The sequence below is a fragment of the Sitophilus oryzae genome, unplaced genomic scaffold (assembly GCF_002938485.1).
Source record: "Sitophilus oryzae breed Bouriz unplaced genomic scaffold, Soryzae_2.0 scaffold_1507_pilon_pilon, whole genome shotgun sequence".
Taxonomy (NCBI): Eukaryota; Metazoa; Arthropoda; class Insecta; order Coleoptera; family Curculionidae; genus Sitophilus; species Sitophilus oryzae.
This window is the reverse complement of record NW_022146178.1, coordinates 1,226,464-1,244,856: the sequence shown is the minus strand read 5'-3', so window position 1 is coordinate 1,244,856 and position 18,393 is coordinate 1,226,464. Positions and strand designations below refer to the sequence as shown.

Below are 18,393 nucleotides of genomic sequence, written 5' to 3'. Positions count from 1 at the left end.
CATCTATAATTTAAAATTACTCTCAAGTCCACTTTATTGTCGTTTTCAAACTTTTATTAATGTTTATGGAACTTTGAATTGCACTTATAAAATATTGCTGCTCATATTTTTTCAGTATCTCTTCTAAGTAAAAAATATTTGAATTTTCTCTAATTAATTAAGAACTTATTTGGGCTTTTATTTATTTAAATTATGTAATTTTATGTTTTATTGTTTTGTGTAGGTTCATTATTAACTGAATATTTCTTAGTTCCATCTTAAGATCTGAAAATTATAATTGATTTAAAATTTCTGGATTGGTTATTCCGTTATTTTGTAACTAGTATTTCTTTTTAAATGTAAAAACACGCCATGATGAAGGTGCCTTCTGTTTCAATTTAATAAGTTCGGGATTTATTCAATAAACATCAAGCAAAATATAACGTATTTATGCTGAGTACCATAATATGGTAAACATATGTTTAAAGATTCTTATTTAAAAATACTACATTTTCAGTATGACACAAAACTGTAACCGCATTTTAGTAACTGGTTTTAAATATACATTTATCATGTATATTACTTTATATGATATACTGGGTGATTACAAAATCGTTTGGACATCTGATTATTCTCATCATAAGTCATAACAGTTTATCACTGAACAATTTGCCAGTTGTACAACATTTCTTTTCACCCAGTATATGATTTTATAAAATATTATATTCCAATGCACAGAATAATTATATTCCTATAATGGCACTTAATTTATATTATTTTTTTATGCTTGTAAAATCAAGTACCAATATAAACATGAATTATGGCGACATTCTATACCTATTTTTTTTAATATTAAGTTGTAGGAGTTGCGGTTTTTGTATAGAAATAATTTCTGGTTAGTTTAATTTATCATTGTATTATTTGTTGTACACTTAAAATAAAAGTATTGAGTAAGTTTTTAATATCTCGTGAGTTGTGTTATTATTTCATTTTGTTCCATCTCAATTTTTTGAAGGGAATGAAGCTGAATTTTTAATCTTTCCAATTCTATTGAAAATTCATTAATTACAGCCTGAAACAAGAGAGAATGTTTATAATTATTAAATTAAAACTTACTGTTTTAACTATATTTTCTAAACTTTGAAGCATTTTAGAAACCTGAAGTTGCTGCTGATTATTTTCTTTAAGTTTCTCCATTCCCTGAAGCATATTTCTTGCACCAATAGCTTGAATTTTCTGAGACTCAATTTTTGTACTTAACTCTTCAACCATTACTATAATTCTTTTGGCGATATTCTCAAATTCGTCAATTTCTTGAAAATAGTTAAATTAATGTTAAGTTAAAGAGTTTCTAGAAACATACTTTCAATATAAATATTACATTGTTCCTTCAAATCGCTGGTTTGTTTATGTGCTTCAGGTTCTAATATACATATTTTATCTATTTCGTTAAAATAAATTCCGTATACGGATAAATCTGACATCGCAAGGTTTTTTCTTCTTGGGTAAATTAAAAAATGTGTATGTATGTAAACTTAAAAATTACCATAGCAACTAGATACAGTGTGATCAAGGTGTCATCAGAAAAATATACGGCATAATATATTATACGCCTTGATTATACGGTATAAAAGTCGACGTTGCCATAGCCATAAATGGCGATGACTGGGGAATATTTTTAGTGATCCTTGTACAATTTTTCATTAATTAATGCCATATTGTTATTATTTGGGATAATTTAAAATAATCTCCTTAATCGATTGGTATTTATAAATTTTAATATTTTAATTTAACCATGAGTCACCATGGAGTGTTGTTATAGGTATACTTAATCATGCAGTGTGGATTTTCGAAGAATTGGCAAAACGTTACGAAAATGATTAATGAATCAATTAATTTAATACCTTTTGATCACAGTAGTATATTTTCTGCACACAGTGTATATGAATCTGTCAAAATTCAAAATCAAAATTGACGAGTGACCTTAATCTATAATCTATGGTGACAAGATTCCATCATTTTAATTTTTGTGGTTATTATGACATGTTATTGTTTTTAATATTGTTTAATATCTCTTTTTAGTAATTTGAATTTGAATTTGTATAATTGTTGCAAATCTGTAAAATTAGGTACCTCTATTATCTATGATTCTCTATTACTAAGTAAGTAATTGGGGAGGAAAATTGTTGCTTATTAGGAAAGATTACTATCAGCCTTGTTTATATATCTATCAGTTATTAAAACCTAATAAAACTTTTCAAAAGTTTGTAATTAAAGTGCATAAATTGATTTTTTAACTTGACTTATGTTTATTATCAATGTTTATCAGGATTACAGAATAGATTAATACTTAATAACTCCTGTTGTATATGTTTGTTTTATACTGTTCTAGTACTCTCTAAAAGTAAAACTGTTTTACATTTAAAATGGTCCCAGAGAAATATCTACAGAAGGTGATACTTTCATCTGATGTTTACGCTATCTGCATTCAGCATGCCCTTACAACTGAAAAACAAGAAATTATGGGCCTGCTTATAGGAGAAGTAAGATTGACCTTGTATATAACATAAAATATTATTGGTATCTATTGAAGATTGACGAAGTAAAATGTATATCTAATATATCAGCCTGCATGATTCTCCATCGAAGCGATAAACAACCTGATCGAGTTGAAATATCTCCTGAACAATTGTGTGGTGCTTCCATGCATGCAGAGCAATTAGCGTCAGAGTTAAAAAGGCCTATGAGAGTAGTAGGATGGTATCATTCGCATCCTCACATTACAGTTTGGCCTAGCCATGTAGGTACGTTGCAAACATGTCTATAAAGTTTATAGTTTCTTTCACGAAGATTGTTTTAGATATAAGAACTCAAGCAACATACCAAATGATGGATTCTTTGTTTGTTGGTTTAATATTTTCTGTCTACCAAAACGATCCTAGAGTAAGAAGCAATCAGGTTCAGTTGACTTGCTTTCAGGCATATCAAGAGCCAGGTGGTTCAGAATTGGAAAGACGTGAAGTACCATTAATAATTGAAAACACACCATTACACCTATATAACTTAGAAGGTAAAAGTTGATAATACCATTCCAAAGACTTTTTTATGCAATGAGGTTTTATAGGTATTGCCAATTTACCCAAAATTCTAATACAAGAAGAAGTGGAAAGTCATAGCGTAAAAGATAGCGAAACAAAAGATCCAATTGCTCGTTTGCATAATGAGGCATTCAAGACGCTGGCTTTGGGCCATATAGTATCCAAAGTTTCGAGACCAATGTGCGACGACTTAGTAGAAAGACTAAACGCTACCAAATTAAGAATTAAGGAACTAGAAACCATTAAGCAAGATCTATTATCACAAAGAAGCTAAAAGGGATATTCGTTTTCTAACTATAAACAATCATTTTATGTAATTTAAAACATATTTGTTAAAAACCTAATTAAGAATATCAGTAATCACTAAAATATATATTATAAAGTGATTTTTTGTTATATTTTTGTTTTATTTATTTATTGTGAAATTGGTAAATAATCATGTAAACAATGCCCTGAATATATTTTTGTCATAAAAAGGCGTATTTTAAAACTATCGCAATGACTAAATAATGCTATTAATGTTTAAATATCCGCCAAATAAAAGTGTTGCAAATTAGATTATTCCATAATTTTAACAAAAGTAAGACCCTTGTCTATATATAATATAGTCTGACAATGAGGGGTATTGTGAGCTGCTGCCACCATGCGGCCTTTTTTTGAACCTTAAACATGAATGAAAATCGCCAAGAATTTTACCCCTCAATTAAAATGGTGGGAGATGGGCGGATCTAGGTTTAATAGTATATTTCAGTATATTTTTAACTTTCTTTTCTGAATCCGAGTTCCGAGTTTTTAACCTTGATTTAACCTTGGTCGGGCACAAATTTTATTTCCATGCAAAAAATATATAAAGAAGCAATTTTTGACAGAGAAATTTTTATTTTAATATTATTATATCTTTAAATAAAATTTTGAGCTAACTTCCAAACAGATGCACAAGAAAGAATGTTTTCAATAAAATGAAATTAAATTGTACAGAATTTTTTTTTCAATATTGAAGATTATTTTATATCTATTAATCCCTGTATATGAATACAAGACAAGGATACAAGGTATTAATTGAATTAGATCTGTATTAGAAATATAAAATATAAGAATTATTTAATTATACGCATTGAAAATAGTTTTAGTTTTCCTGAAGAATTTTTCTACATATTTTAATAAGTGTAATCAATGGAAAAAAATATTTTTTCTTAATTTTGAATGGTATTTTTATTGTAAATATGAACAAAAGACCATATTTATCTATATAAACAAAAGAAAACAATTTGGAAAATTTGCCTACAGTATGTCCCCCAAGTTTTCTCTAAAACAGTGTGGAAATTTGACAAAGAATAAACGGGATTAACCATTTAGACAAGCAAAATCTTTTTATGAAAAATGCATTTTTTTTAAATGTTAATAAAAAACTGCTTCTGTAAAGACAATCCAGGGATATACTGTATATTAGATACTTCGATAATGTTTATATATGTTATTCAATAAGGTTTATAGGGAAAGGAAGAATGACTGGAAAATTGGGGATAAACTGCAAGTACTTTTTTCTATGGGATTTTTGTATGAACTAAAGATCATAATGTTAGTGTTAGTGTATGAACCCGTAAGTTGTTTGTTTGTAAGAATTTATAATATATTTTAAACACATTTATTAATTAATAAAGATTTATTCTGAAGTTTACAATTAAGAATAAGCCGCCAAAATTGCTAATATTTATCTTCTGTTCTTAATACTCTTATAAAAAATGGTAATTTCTTGTGTAGATACACTGTATTTTTTTTTATAAAACTTTAGGAGGTTTAAAATTCTTTTTATTCACTAGGGTTGCGATATATGTATGTATGTATATTTTTTCTTTGTGATGTTCATTGTGAAATTATTTTTCATTAAAAATATTTTTTCAAGAGACTAAGACAAACAGAAAAAATTGAACAAATTGAAATACTAAAATCACTCCATCAATTTGGTTCATAAACTTGTTGTAGTAAGTATTAGTACGTACGTAGGTATTATATTTATGTGTTTAAATCAAGTAAAATTTAGTCGAATTTAGATATCGGTATCTTCTCTTGGATTTAGAATGAGTTTAAACTTACAAAGAAAACATTTTCAATAAGACTAGGTATGTAGTTTTATTATTTAATTTTATTTTTTTTTCCTAACCAATTGTGTATATCAAGCATACCTTATATCTTTGTAGAACAAAAACCCGCTTCTTTAACTTATCATAATAAAAAATAAGGCTTCCTTTGTTCCAACACAAACCAAGTTTCTAGTTAATCATTAATTTATCACTAGAAAACAATTACATATCACATTTTTTGCACTGATAACCACTGTCAAATCACTATTTAATGTTAGCTGTCAGTCTCTTAAGACTTCGGCTGCAAATCCACTAATGGATGTGCATGAGCACATTAGTCCACTTTTTTATTTAATATTGCATGGAGTAGATCTTCCATTGTCTTGAGTCCCATCCACTCTCTGATGTTACCAAGCCATGACATCCTCTCTATCCCTTAATCTTTCCTTCGATGATCAACTGAAGGAATTGGTATCTATTGTTACGTATCACGTAACCCCATCCTCTTTTAATACACTTGTATGCATAATACTAGCAACTTTTTAGGAACATCCGGGTTTGTGGTCCTAATTTTTGGGGCATCTAGTGGATTCAATCAGCATGTCCAGCTTGAAATCATTCATAGTTGACTGATTGGTATATTTTCTAGCTTGCTGCTTCTAGCAATATATTTTGATATTATATGCACTAATTTAACTGTTAGGTCACTAATTCTATGACAATGGCAATCGTGTTAACCCTAAAACAGAACGTAATTGATATTAAAAGACGATAAATACGATTAAAAACATACCTACATAGATTTATATCGAAGAAATGTTATAATTTTTGCTACAGTAGATTACAGTACTTACCAGTCCTATTATTTTCGGTAGTTCCACAATAGTTCTGAAAGCAATATATGCCTGGAAAATCAATATTGGCCTAGGAATTTCTGAATTTCCCTTTTATTTTCAGATTTTGATTGTTTTGAAGTATCGCGTGAGGTTAGGTTTCATCTTTCATCAACAACAGTTTGCGCGCGCTCCTTTTTCGTTCAAAATTTGTTCGATTGTTTATCGTCTCTATTTTCTTAATTATGCAGTCGAATTATTCTTTTTGGTAATAAATGGAATGTTGGGAATTTTGTCATTACTCTGATTTAAATATTCAGCCCAGAATTTTTTTTAGATACGCATTGTTTTTAAGAAAGACTCTAACATGACCCTAACTAACGGCAAGTAAAATCATTCCTAATAAGGAAACTCTAGTAATCGACCAATTAGAGAGTGAGAAATCCCACTTTTCCTAAAAATTCGAGATTGTAGCGTAGGGGAATACGAAAACTTCTCAGGAGCCCTCGCCACCTGGTGAACAGAGCCCCAAAGCATCCGATCATTGTCTATCTATATCATCTATAATCAAGGGTAAGACGAAAAAGAAAAGGATATTTTCATCGAGCTGGCAACACTGTTTAAACCATATTGCGACGATGCCACTTCACTTTCACCGGCATCGCAATTTCAGGATTAAAGAAGTTGGAAAGTCAACGACCGTCAAGTTACTGTTAAAACGACCTAAAAATCATGTGATTGGGTAAAAACTAGTGCCAAACCGTTATTTTCAATGATCTAAAGTATCCTAGGAATTCAAGAGATCATGAAAAAGTCCACAGCATTTAAAGATTCGAGTTTATTTTGAAAACAGATGTGATCAATGAGTGCCTATGGATAGTACAATGATTAGTGACAATGTATGTGTTTACATATTTGTTTTTGGAAAAAAATTGTAGAACTTATAAATTGTAGGGAAAATGAATGAGGAAAAAGTTAATAGAAAGATGCACGAATTATTTATGCAAGTACTGAAAAACAGAGACTTGTCTAGAGCTGGAGATTTGTTTTCTGTACCAGATTCTGTGATTGTTAATGATCTTACTAATGTGGTAAGTTGTTTAATATATTTCTCACCAATTAAATTGGTTAAGCGTAAAAATGTATAGCATTTCCACTTTTTTACACACTCGATATACTATTATGCTAAATTTTCTGATTTTTTTTTAGATTAAAGAAATTACAGGTTTGGCCTCCTTACCAGACTATGTTAACAATGATAATGATCAAAGTGTCGTAGAAATCTGTATAACCAGGTTTGAAAAGAATATACCTACTCTATTAATAATATTTTAAAATCATGAACTATAACCTAGATATTTTTTAGGGTAACATCATGCATTCGAGAAACAGGCAGTATCGAGCAGCATTGTGATGCCCTGGTAAACCTTTTAGAATCATGTTTGCATCACAATTTACAGGTATCTATTAGAGATGAAGATCCTCCACATGCTAAGATCTCAAGTGATATTATTTCTTGTATATTTAAGGTAAACAAAATAAATTGAGCTGTATGTCTATTTGTTTGTCTATAAACATAAATCATTCAATTATAATTCAATATTTCCATTTTAGAATTACAGCAAGAAATCTGTTATGCAAAGAGCACTACCTGTTGCGGTCAAATTCTTACATAAAGGCAATAAGGAACTGTCTCGAAATATGGCATCTTATTTATCACTAGCAGCAATGGAACATGCAAGCTTACTTACACCTCATGTACAACCTATTATGGATTCAATTATCTCAGGTATATTTATATTTTCTTAAACCTTTAAAATATTTGCATATTGTATATTTTAGGCAACTATCCGTTATGCCGTGTTTTGCCCAACATTTATGAAGTTTCTCCTGATCCATTCCAAGGTCATGCAATGGCTTTGGTTTCACTCTTACCCCACTGTGACAACCAGGAAAAGTTGGCCTTGTTAAATTTATTCTCATTAATGGCTAAAGATAAACCATCAGTATGTGGTTTTCATTTTAATTTATTACCTACAAGGCATTAAATGAAATAATTTTAGCTCCTGGAAGCCAGCGTACCACAGTTATGTGAGTACTTATCTAGTTCAGTTACTGCTGCTCCAACCCTGCAGATATTTTTACATATGGCTGAAAAACAACCTGCTTTATTGGCAGATCATGTTGTTTCGATGAAACAGGCAGCCCAAAGACATCCGCAAACTGTTTGTTTGGCAGCTCAAGTTATGGGGGCTATTGGAAAACTGAGCAAGGTAAAAAATTTAAGTTGTAAATTATTAAAAATACAATGAGACTTTTGAAATGTTAATTTTTTATATTAATATTGTCTTTTAAAAATACTAAATATTTAATTTTTTTTTACTAAAGTCTGTACAAAAAGAGAATCCCTGACAGTGACAGTTGTGTTGTCATTTTAATTCATACATGGTATTTTCTGTCATTTTTCAGGTATCGTCTGTCGGGATCTTCTCTGCCTCTTTGGACAGACTTTAAAATACTTACAGAATAGAATAAACACCTTATATATATGCTATTATTGTAACTAGGCTATATTTTATAGGATAGGGCTCAAGATGCTTTAAATTTTGTTTTGGAATATCTTCCAAAAGCAGATAGAGGATCTCAGAATGCTTTATTAAGAGAAGCTACTTTATTGTGCAGTTCCTATCCAATATTATTTACGGAAAAAGTCCTGGCCGGAGTTAGACAAAGACATCACACTAGGTATTAACCTAACCTAACAATCCTGTAGTCTATACAATGACCCTTCAACGTTACGTCATCATTATACATCTAATATCCGTTTTCGGGGCATACCTGATGCACACATATCAGTTTTATTCATAAATATTTTAGTAACAAACGGATTTGAATTAATTTTGTTTGACAGTGCAGTCAATTTTAATCTTTGACACTGCTCGATGTCTATCACTAGGATCATAACCACAAACATAAAGTGACAAATAATAGAAATAATGTGCGTATATTTACAAAATGACGTCAGGAAAAATTATCAGAAAGTAAGAGTATGATAGTGTATGATGTAACGTTGAATGATGGTTGAATACACTTTATACTCGCTCCTAATGGTGTGTATAGTCTTTTATACTATAGAGTTTTGACAGTGACGGTTGTTTATCGTTATAATTTGTATATTGTCTGTTGAAATCATCTGTTCTGTCTTTTGACAGACATTTGTATGACTAATCATGCTGTTTTGGTGATGGCTCATGACTTCTCAATATTTAAATAAATAATACATTTATTTATTTAATCTGCTTCTACCAATGATGATAGAAGTGATAATCTGCTGTATTACCAATAAGTTATTTTAGTACAAATCAACTAACTCAGAGTCAAGTGACATCTGGTGGTGTGACAATTGTGAAAGTTGGAGGAATGTCTGGAACTGAGAAAAATATGTCTCAAAGCACTGGATATACCAGAAGAGCTAAATTAGGGGATTCTAGAAGTACAGGCAGGTGAGTGAATGATAACTTGCCATATAAAAACAATTCTGTGAGTATGAATTATTATTTATCAAGATTCCTATAGATTGATAGTTTTGTGTATAGGCACTGGCACCCTAATTTTATAAGATTACTGTCGGGCTATAAATAAAACTTAAAATATTGAAATATTTTCAGATTACATACTGGACAAAATTCCAACACTCATCGAAGCATGACTAGACTTAATGTTGCAGGAGGCTCTGTTGGAGGTCTTCATAAAAGCATGACAAAATTGAGTACCTCAAGGTAACTAAGTGTAGGTTTACATGCATCCGTCTTGCGTCATCCGTCGTTGATTTTATGCAATTTAATTGGTTTATTTCAAAATTGACAGTTCATGCTTAAATACGGTTGTAGTCACGGAATGACTGACAGCACATGAGGGATGACTGTAATGACACCCAGACTCATAGATAAAAGAAACAACTTTAGATTAATAGATTGGTATCATAGACTTAAAATAAAATATAGACTACACTATTTACATCTCAACGCGATCAAACAATCGTTTTTGTACATATGTTTACTTCTGGGTACAGTCGACCGAGCTTTCCTCATCCAGCCTATGTTGTCACGTCTTTAATATTATCAATATTTTTTTTCTTGTTATACACATATATTGAGATATTAATACTACATTTTAATAAATTAGGTTTTAATATTCCATAGATGTATTAAATAGTCCTTATACTACTAAATTATAAGTCGGATACTGTTTAAAAAGGATAAGTTCTTTACAATATGACAACACCGATTAGAGGCGAGGGAGCCTATTCATTCGTATATAACCTTGTAGTACGCGTCGCACGTGTGCGGTAAAGCTTTGTTGCCGCTATGTCCCCGGCTGTATTAACGCATTTTCTTAGCTTGTAGTCCTTAAGTGTTTATTTTATTGATTTTTTCTGTTCAAGAACTATAAAATATGGTTCGCCAGTGCCAAATTTGCAAGAAATTTGACTTAAATAATCCATTTAAGTCTTGAAACGACTTTCGACCGGTAGGCAAGTCTCAATTTACCCATTAGGAGTCAGTGGCGTTGTTGTAGAAAAGCGCTTATTTAGATAATATTTTAGTAAAATGTAAAATCTGATTTTTTTCTCTTACATTACATTATTTACTTACTTACATTGTAACAAAATCATAATTATAACCCTGTTAATAATTAATAATGTTTTTATTACAAATATATTCCGGTTTATTCTAAAATTATCTTCAGAGTCTAAAATAACATACAAGATTTTTAAAATGATATTATGAAACAATATTTTTTAATATACCGGGTCGTTTCAAAAGTGGCTCACCCCTATAACTTTTTTATTTTTTTCAGATAAAAAAACAGATTTGTATGTTAGTAGGTATATGACATAAATTAGGATTTATTGACGTATTCAATTGTTTTTGGTCTCTTCCTGTTTCACTGAAATGATTACATCTTTTGATTTTTAAAGGCACCCTCGGTATATTGCTACTTTATTCGATAAAAAAATGACACTCTGAATAGAATGACATATCATATGTCAACTTTTGACATTGTCGCTTAAAAACAAATCGTATTTTAAATTTCAATCCAGGGTGCCATGGTGTTGTTAAAAACACTAAGTTTTAATTAAGGAGCCTTGGAAAAATAGTTTTGATCGTCTAATAGGTTTCGTGTCTTGTCTAGGCCGGTTAAAAGATGTACAAATCGTATTTTTAATCATACATATGTCAATTTTTTCAAATGGAACAAGGGGACTCATTAGCATATTTGGAAAAAGCATTTTTTTATGAATATATTGATACCACACACTTGGTATTTCGAGTCAAATTGTCGTTATGAACCGCGTGTTACAATTACAATTAAACCATATGCGAAAATGTCAAAAGTTGACATATGATATGTCATTCTACTCAGAGTGTCATTTTTTATCGAATAAAGTAGAAATATACCGAGGGTGCAGTTTAAAAATTAAAAGTTATAGTCATTTCCGGTGAAACAGGAAGTGACCAAAAACAATTGAATGCGTCAATCAATCTTAATTTATGTCATATACTAACGTACTAAATCTTGTTTTTTTATTTGAAAATATAAAAAAATTATGGGGGATGAGCCACTTTTGGGACGCACCCGGTATAATTGTAATAATCTATTAACGCTAGTTTCAGGTTCAAGAATAATTTTTCATATTCATTTCATACCAGGACAAATACAGTTTTACAATAATAAATCTTTATTGATTTTTTTGGTACACACATTTTAGTTTATACATGCTTGAATAGCTTAAAACAATAACCAAACCGAACTAAAACCGAACTAGCTTAAAACAATAATCAAACCAAACCAAACCAAACCAAACCAAACGCACCCGGTATAACAAAGACAGTACCGAGTTAAATAAATGTAGTTTTCATTTTATCCTCTTCCTATCACCTTCCTTGCTTTAATGGAACAGATTTATGTTTTCTCTAATTTACATAATAAGACATCACTTAACCAGAAAAAAAGTTACAACAATCATATTTTTTTTTTCTCTCCCTGTCGCCGATTCTATTATATCTGTGGAATAGATCCTGTTTTGATTAATATTAGGGGTTGTAAATGTTCGACTAAAATTAATAATTTATTATTAATTTCAAAAATTACGTAATTTCGATTATAAAATTTCTTCTCTGACGTGTATTTTATTATTTTTATCCTTTTTGGACTCTAAGACGTTTTTTCTAAACTTTTATTTAAAAAAGCTGTCCTAAATCTTAATAAAATATAAAAAAGTTTAAAAACGATATATTTTTAATTTAATTATAGCTTCATTAAAATAAAAAAAATTACCCGGCTATGATACGGAGAGTTCAGGTGTACTTGAGAAACGAAAGACAGTGTTGCGTTTCTCGGCAGAGTCTTCAGGGAACGACCGTTACGACAGAGACAACCTATCTATCGCTCGTGTCGCACTCGTTATAACCTAAAACAATAACATAACAATAACAAGACATTGTCTGACCGCATGTTCCAACTATTTATGAATGAGATGCTCAGTCTATATTTTATTTTAAGTCTATGATTGGTATAAATCTTTTTTCAACATTTATATTTATGTTTCTAGAGAAATTAATAACGTTCCATTATCACAATATCCGTTACCTTCTTCCCCTGTTATTGTTGCCAACAACAACATGAAATGGACCGGTTCAAATGTAAGAGTCGCCAGTGGAGGGGTGACGGTCACTACAATATCTCCTCCGCGCATACAGAGACCGTTAAGCCAAGGTCCATTGACACTTCTGACAAATCAAATTGTAAGTATTTATACAGGGTTTGCCAAAAAGTTTGCTACAACATTTCCAATAAGATACAAATCATTTTGAGACAAGTTAACAAGTTTTGGCTATTTATGTATTGTATTTTCTTTATAACATTATTATTATTTTGTTTCTTACAGTCTAGTATAACACCAACTCTCTCGCCGCCGCCTATGTCTAACAATAATTTGGTGACGGTCAGTTCTGGATATACAGGTCCTATCGTGAGTAGTAACCAAGTGAATATTTTAACTACGGGAACAAGTTCAGTCACGCAGAATATCTCTGTAATTCCCAGCAGTCCGCCGCCTGAGATGCTTAACTCGTCGTTTAATGCGGTCAATGGTCCTTCTTCCATGGGAAGTGGTGAGTTTTAACTGTATTTTAATAACTACTATAGTTTTTTTTGTAAGAAATTTTAGCGACTTAAGTTGAGTAATTACAGATAAAATTATAGTCTGTCCAACGAGGGAGTACCTGACAGTGACAATTTTCGTCTGTCATTTTATTCACATGTAGATTAAAGATTTTTGGATATCATCTGTCAAAATCTTCTTTGGCTCGTTGGGCAGACTTAAATATAGGAATTATATCAGATCTATAAATGGGAGAATTCATAGATTGCCTCTCACGCGAGCCAAATTTTTTGCAACAAAATTTAACTTTATAAAAAATTATTAATGTTTTCAAAATATTTAACTTAATCTATGAGTGGGTCTAATAAAAATAATTTGTCGTTTTCAATAATTGTTGTTGCTATTTTTTTTTTGTTACTTCATAATATTATTTTAGAAAACTAACTTTTTCGATAATGTATCTATTGTATAATTTTATCCTACAAGGATTCTTGGTGAGTTCTTTATAATACACTGACATAAAATAATATTCTATGCTTACCGTGTATTTATAGGAAATGTCAATGTCACCGGCCCTACAACTGTGATCTCTAGAAGAAATAATAACAATAACACTAGCGTAACCCTCATCAATCAAAATTCAATTGCCAATCAAAGAATGAGCGTTTTTGAACCTTATCCAATGAGAGACACTATACAGGTGAAGCATGCTTTGGCATTTTTGACAAGGGTTTGTTTTAAATCGAGGATATATCTGTTCTAGCATTTTTGTGAGAAACATTTAGACAAAATTAAATTATACATGGCAAAAGTATCTCTGAGGATTCCTTCTCCGGCTAAATGTACAATCGAGGAGAGGCGTCAGAAAAAGTCGGCAAAGTTACATTTCGCGTGTCAGGCTAGAGGGCAGCACTGTTTATACTCAAAAACTTATTTTACCATGCGCACTAGGAACCCGCGCGTTTGGATCCATCTAATGTTTATTTCATTGCAAGTAAGTGTCTTATAAAGTTGAAATTAAATTTTGTGTTCATTTCTTGTCATATCCAGATCTTTTTGGTAATTCTTACAAATACTTTCAGGCGAGACATTCCCATGCTTTAAGTTCCAGAGATACTCAAGTAGCAAGTTTAAAACATTGCTGGGACATTTTGAAAGCGGAAAATAAGACGTTCTTGACTCTGGTAACCAGCGCGTTTCCTTGTTCAAAAGTAAGTTTACTGTGAAGATAATACATATCTACATACATACATACTGCCATTACTCGCTGACGAGTATTTGACACGCATCAGAAGATGGTCACGCAAGGCGTTTTCTTTCATGAGGTTTTCTGTGACTGAAAAGCCCGATACGTGATGTTATTTGTCTACCGCACTCCGGACATTCAAAAATCTCATGGCATTGTTGCCTCTTTATTTTTTGGTTGTCGCTGTTAACTGAGTTTATAATTCTTCTCCATTGCGATCTATTGTGAGCTGCTTCTAGGTTTCTTGTGCTTTTCTGAGGTTATTTTATGTTTTTATACTTAGTTGTTTCAGTGCTATAAAACGATCTATTATTTTTAGGATCAGGAAATTATTCTTAACGAATTAAGACACGCAGGATACTTTGATGTATTTCAAGTGTGTCCGCCTAACATTGGAGGGTCAATTGACCAACTGGAAGGTAGCGGAGTCCTCAGCACTATAGGCGGAGTAAAATGGTGCTGCTTTTTGTGTGCCCACCCTGAAAGAGCTGTAGGTTTTTTGAAAGGTAACAGTTTCATTTTCTCTGAGGTACCATCATTTTAATTAAATAAATATTAATTTTTAAAGGAGACACTCAACCTGTAATAGAGGGCCAGTTAAAGGAAAAGAAAGGAAAATGGAGGTTGTTTAGACGCTGGCGAACAAGATATTTTACTTTATCTGGTGCTCACTTATCTTGTAAAGGATCGGTAAGTTGCTCTTTCTTTCTCGATTTGTCTCTTTTATCTTTTATTCAATTGCCCAACAATTATGTTAAAAAAACATATTAATAAAATCGGAACGCATTCACTTACTAATTTCTGAACGTATTTGATGTTTGTAAACAATATGAACTGATCTCAGACACGCCTTATAACGGTTATTAGATATACAGGGTGTCCCGGGCTGAGCGTGCATTAGAAGTTTCTAGAGAACAACATCTAGCTCGGAGATTTTTTGCACATCATAGTTTCACAACGAGATCTATCGATTAAAAATATTTTCAATATGGCGGCACTTCCGGAAATACCGGAAGTTGACAGTAACTTTCTTATTTTAAATGGGTGCCCCCATTTTTTATTATGTACTCTAATTCTCTGTAAAGTTTTACAAATTTTGATATTAAGCACTCTGTATCTAACATTAACCGTTTTTGAGAAAAAAATATTTAAAATTTCTGAACGAAAAAAACTGCCTGTCTAAAATATGTGTATAGCCTAAAAGTCAAATTTAGTGATTACCACAGCCACTGTTCCATAAAGCGAAAACATGTGGCTATCTATTTCAATAATTAAATTGTTCGAATGTCATATAATAATGGCCGCAGCTGTCATAGAATTGAGCGATTAAAAAATTATCATAAATAATTTTTTTCAAATGGAAACCCACTTTTTTATTTCACTAGTGAAAAGGCTTTTCAATTCGTTACTTTTTAACTATACATGTTCCTATACCTAAAATAAATCGTTTTTGAGTTATTTAAGATTTAGTTTTAAAGCGTATATTTTTCATGATTTTAACCAGTAGCCTATGACTTTAAACGTCAAGTGAGGTAAAATAATAGATCTGCCCATGTCATATTGTGACGCTTTGTTCAATAAGGCAGCATCATTTTCGAGCCAACTTTGTGCTCTTTTTTTCGATCATAGGGAATATTATTAATATCAACTATTAGATATCACTAAAGAGCGAAAATACGAGATATATTTTTATAAATACACTTTTTAAGCCCTTAAGGGAGGTAGAAATTCAAATAATTCGTTTTCTGACAGATGGAAATAAATGGTCTGACCGTTTGACACTTAATGTCAAAGGAAGCTAGATAAAATCAAGAAAAATATAGGTTTTCAAACTCAATCTTAAATACATAACTTAAAACGATTTATTTTAGGTACAGGAATATGTTTAGTTAAAAAGTAACGAATTGAAAACCCGTTTCATTAGTGAAATATAAATGAGGGTTTTCATTTGAAAAAAATGATTTATGATAATTTTTTAATCACTCAATTCCATGACAGCTACCGCCATTATTATATGACATTTGAACAATTTAATTTTTGAAATAGATAGCCACATGCCTTCTCTTTATGTCACAGTGGCTGTGGTAATCACTAAATTTGACTTTTAGGCTATACAAATTTTTTTGACAGGTAGTTTTTTTCGTCCAAAAATTTTAAGTAATTTTTTTCTCAAAAACGGTTAATGTTAGAATAGAGTGTTTTACATCAATATTCATAGAATTTTACAGAGAATTTAAGTATGTAATAAAAAATGGGGGCACCCATTTAAAATAAGAAAGTTGCTGTCAACTTACGGTATTTCCGGAAGTGCCGCCATATTGAAAATATTTTTAATCGATAGATCTCGTTGTAAAACAATGATGTGCAAAAAATCTCCGATCTAGATATTGTGGTTCTCTAGAAACTTCTAATGCACACCCTGTATAATGATGACATAACGTTAAACGATCATTGGACAGACCTTAACTATATCATATTTTCCTTTTGACAGGTGTTTTGTCAAAATCTTTATTGTTATTAAATTTAAATAATTATACTTCTTCACTTATATTTTTAAAGCACTTCAGTATCTATATCGATATTTTTTTAGAGCGGGGGTGAATCTATCGATATCCATCAAATTCGATCGGTGCGTGTGTCGAGGGGTTCCCGCAACATACCCAAAGCGTTCGAGATCTTCACCGAGAACCAAACGTTAATTTTGAAACCTAGCGACGGGAAAAACGCCGAAGAATGGGTGCAGTGTCTTAGTATAGTCGTGGCACATTCCAGAGAAGCCGGTGGCCAGGCGAGCAACGAAAATAACAGGGCAAAGAGCAACAGTCTATCTGCTAGAGGCTTAGGAGGTAGCAGGGGGCATATTTGACGCAAGGAGGTATTTGACGAATAGAGTAAATCATTTAAATTAGATTAAATATAGAAAAGATACAGAGGATATCAGGCTTAAAACGTCCGCAAGGAGTTTTAGGCCATTGGAAGGGATCTACAAAATAAGGAGATTGTGTCTTTTTACCAATTTAAATAAATTTGCCTAAAAATGCTTTGGCTCACCTCTATAACTTTTTACCTTTTCAGATAAAAAACAAAAGTTGACATGATATGTCATTCTATTCAGAGTGTCATTTTCTATTGAATAAAGTAAATACATATTGAAGGTGTCATTTAAGAAACAAAAGTTGTCGTAATTTCCGGTGAAACAGGAAGTGACCCAAAACAATTGAATACGTCAGTCAGTCCTAATTTATGTCATATACTAACATACCAAATCTGTTTTTTTTTATTTGAAAAAATAAAGAAGTTATAGGGTTGAGCCACTTTTGAGGCGCACCCGGTATTTCCTCCTCTGGCGGCAAAAGCTGTGTTTATTACGCCGACAAAACTTTCAATGCAATTGCAGCGGCATGCTGTATTTTTTAGTATATTTAATCAAAAGAATCAAACGAATGATTTAGTATAATATACTTAATACAAAACAATTTCTGATGCACATCATAAAAAAACTGATATTCAACAACTATTCGGAAATCCCGATAAAATACCAAAAAATCTTTTAATTTGACTTTGTAGAATTGTAATCTAATGATAAAATAAATAAGGAAAAAAAAATTTCCCTAATTTTAGTTCAAATGACAACATTGCAACTAGGGAATGCAATCCCGCACCAAAATCTCAATTCCGTAAACCCGCGGGATGCTCTTCTTTTCTCTCTCCGATTTTGGGATGCGGTTTGGACCAGGTTTTAGACGCAACACGTGGTGATTAAGATGCTATGTGGTTTTCGAAAATATATTTAGCGAATTCTCGTATACAGAGTGTTTTATAATAGTGTACAAATTTGGTCAAGAATTTTTTCTACCGAAAATTTACAATTTTTGAAAAATCGAAATTTCGACTAATCTGTATTGAAATTAGAAAAAACAATTTGGTGTTTGTTTTTTTTTAATTTTTTGTTTTTAGGAAAATACGTGTTTTTTTTTCCCAAAAATAT

The 18,393-nt window shown here is 31.1% G+C and overlaps 3 protein-coding genes and 1 long non-coding RNA gene across 4 annotated transcripts; 2 read left to right on the top strand and 2 right to left on the bottom strand.

The window, feature by feature from the left end:
* Positions 1 to 370: 370 nt before the first annotated feature.
* LOC115878273 (intraflagellar transport protein 20 homolog) lies at positions 371 to 1,750 on the bottom strand. Its single transcript, XM_030894714.1, has 3 exons — positions 1,343 to 1,750; positions 1,138 to 1,292; positions 371 to 1,051 (listed from the first exon to the last, which is right to left on the bottom strand). Exons 1-3 carry the CDS (start codon positions 1,461 to 1,463, stop codon positions 938 to 940), a joined length of 390 nt encoding a protein of 129 aa, XP_030750574.1. The 5' UTR covers positions 1,464 to 1,750; the 3' UTR covers positions 371 to 937.
* Positions 1,751 to 1,997: 247 nt separating this feature from the next.
* LOC115878272 (lys-63-specific deubiquitinase BRCC36-like) lies at positions 1,998 to 3,473 on the top strand. Its single transcript, XM_030894712.1, has 5 exons — positions 1,998 to 2,141; positions 2,372 to 2,522; positions 2,573 to 2,783; positions 2,840 to 3,049; positions 3,104 to 3,473. The coding sequence occupies exons 2-5, from the start codon at positions 2,406 to 2,408 to the stop codon at positions 3,349 to 3,351; spliced, it is 786 nt and encodes a 261-aa protein (XP_030750572.1). The 5' UTR covers positions 1,998 to 2,141; positions 2,372 to 2,405; the 3' UTR covers positions 3,352 to 3,473.
* Positions 3,474 to 5,202: 1,729 nt separating this feature from the next.
* LOC115878270 lies at positions 5,203 to 6,478 on the bottom strand. The gene is made up of 2 exons (XR_004049486.1): positions 6,013 to 6,478; positions 5,203 to 5,897 (listed from the first exon to the last, which is right to left on the bottom strand). It is a non-coding gene; the product is annotated as an uncharacterized LOC115878270 (long non-coding RNA).
* A 48-nt stretch (positions 6,479 to 6,526) lies between these two features.
* On the top strand, positions 6,527 to 17,519 carry LOC115878268 (protein melted). The gene is made up of 19 exons (XM_030894709.1): positions 6,527 to 6,564; positions 6,665 to 6,890; positions 6,946 to 7,082; positions 7,201 to 7,286; positions 7,358 to 7,520; positions 7,606 to 7,780; positions 7,834 to 7,997; positions 8,055 to 8,264; positions 8,573 to 8,736; positions 9,348 to 9,494; positions 9,660 to 9,770; positions 12,608 to 12,800; positions 12,944 to 13,169; positions 13,714 to 13,859; positions 13,923 to 14,153; positions 14,242 to 14,370; positions 14,725 to 14,911; positions 14,974 to 15,095; positions 16,996 to 17,519. Exons 3-19 carry the CDS (start codon positions 6,951 to 6,953, stop codon positions 17,269 to 17,271), a joined length of 2,862 nt encoding a protein of 953 aa, XP_030750569.1. The 5' UTR covers positions 6,527 to 6,564; positions 6,665 to 6,890; positions 6,946 to 6,950; the 3' UTR covers positions 17,272 to 17,519.
* The last annotated feature ends 874 nt before the right edge of the window (positions 17,520 to 18,393 follow it).